Source organism: Rhincodon typus, chromosome 13, assembly GCF_021869965.1.
Source record: "Rhincodon typus isolate 14 chromosome 13, sRhiTyp1.1, whole genome shotgun sequence".
Taxonomy (NCBI): Eukaryota; Metazoa; Chordata; class Chondrichthyes; order Orectolobiformes; family Rhincodontidae; genus Rhincodon; species Rhincodon typus.
In genome coordinates, this window is record NC_063344.1 from 15,018,524 (window position 1) to 15,024,055 (window position 5,532).

Below are 5,532 nucleotides of genomic sequence, written 5' to 3' on the forward strand. Positions count from 1 at the left end.
ATGCTCTTTCAGTATAATACCAAACATTGGGATTGAGATGCATTGATAAATGATATAGGCAAAATGGTGTATTTTCTGTTACTAAAATCAAACTTAAAAAATTTAAAAATACAAACAAAAAATATCGAAGTCAATATAAAAGAAACAATGGGTGTAATTTGATGATCCCTCCCCCCACATCTCCACAAGTGAATTCAGAGCCAAGGAGGAGGCCATTCAATTGGGTAGAAAGTGCAAGGTGGGTATCCACCACCATTCTGCCTCCCCCGATCAAAATCAGCATGGTAGGGGAGGGGGGATGGTTGAGAAGATGTCCTTCCCATCCAGAGGCCAACTGAGTATCTTAAGTAGGTATTCAACCAAAGGCAAGAGAGGGGACTTGCCATTAGGAGAGACCACACAGAAAAATCAGTCAGGTTTTCCAGCAGCCTACCAGGTGAGTCCCTTATTCACAGGCGCCCACTGTCGATCATGAAAGACATACCTCACCATTGCTTTCAGTGGACCTCCCTCTTTTGCTGGTGGCATCAACCCCGCAACATCTCCCTGCCCACATGTGCCTCAATCAAGGGATTTACCATTGATGCTCCAGGTAGATGTTGTATCAGCTGGTATTGGAGACTTACCAGCCTTTGATCAGCAGAGATTTCTCAAGGGATGGGATTTCAGCTCCTCTCAGGGCTTAAATATCAAGGTGTTCAGAAAAATACTTGATTACTTGGTAGTTGCAATGATGGTGGTTGGGACCCCAAATATGTACATTGAGTTCCGCCCATCACGTGAGGTGTTAAAAGATCTGTTGATTTGTTTTCCCTCATTTTGCACAGCTTTCCTAGGACATCACTGTCTCTGCAATGTTATATGAATGAAGATGCAAATGAAGGAATGGCAGAATTTTGAAATAATTCATTAATGAACAGTAACTTAGATAGTTTCTGATTTTATGGAGTAGTTCTGTAATGATGTTGACAATTCTAACTTCTAATTTTTCACTAAGCTCTTACATTACTTGAAAAAAGTAAAATACACCAGTAAATTGGGAGAAGAGGTCTATTTTGATGACAATGGCGACACTGTTGCAACATACAATGTTGTCAACTGGCAGAAGAATGAAAACGGCTCGGTCAAATTTGTGCACATGGGACGTTTTGATGCAACTTCAAATTCAGGCCAAGACCTTGTCCTAAATGAAAAGATGATCATCTGGACTGGTGGGAAAGTTAAAGTAAGTCATTACTTATCCAGTTTCAAGGCTTGTTTTTACCAAAACCAATAAACAGAATAGATTTGTGATGTTCATCGCATCAAAAACCCTAAGCTTGTTTTTAAGGAGCAGCAACAGCCATTATTCTATTGACTGTAAAATCCAACTTTTAGAAACCTTAAGACAATTTGAGTAAACAGTTTCTAAGAACTGGTTAGTGAATTTCTCAATGAGATATAAATGATCAGCTCTAGTATTTATCTTGAGGAACTGCCTTATGAGAGGGGGTTAAGTAGGTTGGGCCTCTACTTATTGGAATTTAGAAGATTGAGAGGTGACCTTACGAGATTTTTCCTTGTCGACACTATTTTTACAGAACTTGACGCGGCACATATGGAAAAGTTATTCCCTTTATGTGATAGTCTAGGAAAGAGGGCATAATCTCAGAGGAAGAAGTTGCACATTTAAGACAGAGATGAGTAGGAATTTCTTTTTTCAGAGCAGAGTGAATCTGTAGATTTCCTTATGGCTGAGGACTGTGGAGGCTGGATTGATTAGTATATTTGGGTCTGCAGTAGGCAGATTTTTAATCAGGAAGGGGATCAAAGGTTATAGGGAAAAGGCAGGAAAGTAGAACTGAGGATTATCCACTGATCACACTGAATAGCAGAGAATGGTATTAATGGCTAGTTCTGCTCCTCCCTCTTATGGTTTCATATAATTTCTAGAAAGAATCAATGCAAAAAAAAAACCACAGCACTTCTGTGGACTTTTGTGATCAAAATACCAGCCTCTAATTGCTTTTGAACTCTTCAGTTTACCATCCATTTCAAAGTCACACGCATTTCTATGGTTCTGAAATCACATCTAGGCTGGGTGAGGATAGCAGATTTGTGTTTTTCTTAAAAAGCATTAGTAAACAATTCAAGAAAGTTTCATCTCCACTATTCTTGAGACTTGTCTTATATTTCACCTTAACAAATTGAACTTAAATTTGACCACCTACTGAGGTGGAATTTGAACCCCTATATGTAGGATTTTAACATAGGTCCCTGAATTGTCAGTCCAGTGATGGGTTTTTATGAAACTGACTAGTGTATACTAATGAAACTAAATGGTTCAACCTAGTACTTTAAAGGTAATTTACAGTTATTCTAAATTAGGTTAATCACAGATTAAGAATACTTATTTTAAGTGATAAGAATTAACTTCAGTTGTAAGATAAACTGTACAGAGTTGCTGTTCTTAAGAGATTTTTTTAATCAAACAGTGACATAAATAATCAGTTAAATTTGCTTAGGTTGCCTGATTGCACTGGTTCATCAACAATTTTAAATTAGTTGTGGCATTTTACAAGAAACTTGAAGTTTAATGCCACCATGGAATTTTAAAGATATTTTGAGCAATTTCACAGTCACACCCATAGAAAAAAACTCCGATCAGTTATGACTCAAATCAGAGCATTTCTTTTGATCCTTACTGTCAATGAAACATTAGAGCATCCTTTTATACTTTTATCAGATATCACAAATATAGGGGAAATGGCTCCTGTGTTACACTGTCAGTAACACGATATATCGAGAAGTAATCTTTTCCTCATGGTTACTAGAATTTACTCAGTTCCTCGCTGTGAAATTATGCATTTCTTTTTCATTAATATTTCAGCCCCCTGAGTCATTGTGCAGTAAAAGTTGCCCTGCTGGATCAAGGAAAGCAATTCGAAATGGGGAACAGATCTGCTGCTTTGACTGTCTACCATGTGCTGACGGAGAGATTAGTACTGAAATAGGTACACATCTTATGGTTGTTTGTTACCATGAGTAGGTTTCAAAATAATTCTCTGCTGCAATTCATTGAATGCGAGCAGAAATGCAGAGAATATGTATTTTGTAATGAGTTGATATCATCTGCAATGCACTGCCAAAAGGCTGGTGAAAGTAATTCAGCAGTAATTTTCACAATGGAGTAAGATACATGAATAAAACAGAGAAAAAGGTTGCATGGTTGAGAGAAAACAGGGGAGGGAGTGAATTAGAAACCCATTTCAAAGAACCAACACAGGTGCAAGAGATCAGCTGCCCACTGTTCAATATGATTCCTTCTTCTAACCATAACACCATAGATAAATAGCACTGATCTGTATGGACTGGAAATACCTGGATTTTGACCCTGTTGAGTTAGTTTATCCCAATGGGGGCAACAATAAGGGTGCTGCTGTTATCCCCATTATATGTCAGCAAAGAAAGAGTTATCTGCTAAACAATCATGGTCAAGGTCACAACCCAGCCACCCACAGCAGTTTACATATGTGGAAGTATTTTGAGTTCAGGCTACGTTCTGTTTGTTAGCTCACCTGTAGCCATAACCCAGGCCTGCACGTACCAAACAGTGCCTTGACATGAAATGAAGCTGACTGTCCTAGTCACATTCGTCAATCACATTCTCTGTATCCTTTGATGTTCTTATTCTTCAAATACTGATCCAATTCCATTTTAAATAATATTACGTCTTACACAGCATAAAAAAAAATTAAAATCAGGGTTTGAGTCAAGTCAAGGCATGGATGAAAGGCTTTTTTCTGAGTAGGTGAGACATTCTCACCTGATTCCTCATGGATGTGGGTCTGCTGTCCTGCAAACTCCCCTAATTTAATTCAAACTAACAAAAGAAAAGCAATTTCACTAAGAGGTGTCACAAACACAGAAGAGGCAAAGTGTTTCAGAGTAGTATTGTGGGCTGTGCATAGTTGGCATAGAGTCAAGACAACTGGAGTTTTATTATGGGCTATACCTGTCAATGCTGGAACTGAGTGTTTGAAAAGGAAATATATTTCCTTTCCCAGCAGTGTTTTCATGCCACTTGCTAAAGCTGACAAATATCTTAAAATAGACTCAAATTATTCTCTTGACCTGAGAAATATGTAAAAAGTAAAATTAGAGGAAAGTATAAATGTACGTAAAATAATGTTTTTGTGGGTTGCAAGCTGCTTATATACTGTTCATATTATCTCAGATTCACTAAAATGTGCTCCTTGAGCTCCAGAAGATTGGCCCAACCTACACAGCTAGCACAGTGTCTGTTGCAGGAGTCCTTTGGTATTACAGGAAAACTCCCACCGTTCGAGGCCACAACTCTGAACTCAGTTTCCTTCTTCTCTTCTCATTGATATTATGTTTCCTGTGCTCGCTGATTGTTATTGGCCAACCATCAGTCAGGTCCTGCAAGCTGAGGCACACCCTGTTTGGGGTCAATTTTGTTCTCTGCATTTCATGTGTACTGGCCAAAACCCTGGTTGTACTGTTGGCTTTTAGAGCTACTGTTCCCAACAATAACATGCTGAAATGGTTTGGAACTCTGCAGCAACTGCTCAGCATCCTGGCCTGCACAGTTGTCCAAGTTGTAATCTGTGTTGCGTGGCTCCGCATGTCTTCACCATTTCCAGTAAAGCAGACCAAATATTACAACGAGAAGATTATTTTTGAGTGTGATTTAGGCTCAGTGACGGCATTTTGCTGTATGCTGGTTTACATCAGATTTTTATCCTACATGAGCTTCGTCCTTCTGTTCTTAGCTCGAAAGCTGCCAGATAACTTCAACGAGACTAAATTCATCACCTTTAGCATGCTGATTTTCTGTGCAGTTTGGTTGACTTTTATCCCAGCCTATATCAGTTCTCCTGGAAAATACTCTGTCACTGTTGAAACCTTTGCTATTTTGGCATCGAGCTTTGGTCTGCTTATCTGCATTTTTGCTCCAAAATGTTACATAATCCTGTTAAAACCAGAAAGAAACAGAAAGAAATATCTTATGGGAAAAACATGTTACATAATCCTGTTAAAACCAGAAAGAAACAGAAAGAAATATCTTATGGGAAAAACATGTTCCAAAAAATCAACTTAAGGTCAGGTCTTTCACTGAGTCTACATCACATGTTTCCCACAATGTTACACACTGTGTAGGTGGATGGGATGTATACTGGATAAAAATTAATTACTAATATGTTTCCAAAGAATTGATTTTTTTTAACTTGTAATGCATCGAGCAACCTTATATGTAGGGAACAATAATATGTCATCACCACTGCATTTTGTGAGTGTTTGGAGCTGCACAGCTTGTGGTCAGTTCAAAATGTCCATTCACCCCTGGGCAGCAAGGCAATGTGGCAAGAATTCATTTGTCTATCCAGTGTAACACTATTATAAACCCACTGCTGAAAGTGCCCTCTGCTGTTTTCCTTACAAATGTGTAAATTGTAACTCAATAATCTCTCCTCCATTAACAGCAATTGAATTATTTGCACACAGTTAGTACAGAGAAATTGAATGAGA

At 38.3% G+C, this 5,532-nt stretch overlaps 1 protein-coding gene across 1 annotated transcript; it reads left to right on the plus strand.

The window, feature by feature from the left end:
* The first annotated feature begins 298 nt into the window (after positions 1 to 298).
* On the plus strand, positions 299 to 5,104 carry LOC109910426 (extracellular calcium-sensing receptor-like). The gene is made up of 3 exons (XM_020509615.2): positions 299 to 436; positions 998 to 1,225; positions 4,247 to 5,104. Exons 1-3 carry the CDS (start codon positions 299 to 301, stop codon positions 5,102 to 5,104), a joined length of 1,224 nt encoding a protein of 407 aa, XP_020365204.2.
* Positions 5,105 to 5,532: the final 428 nt, after the last annotated feature.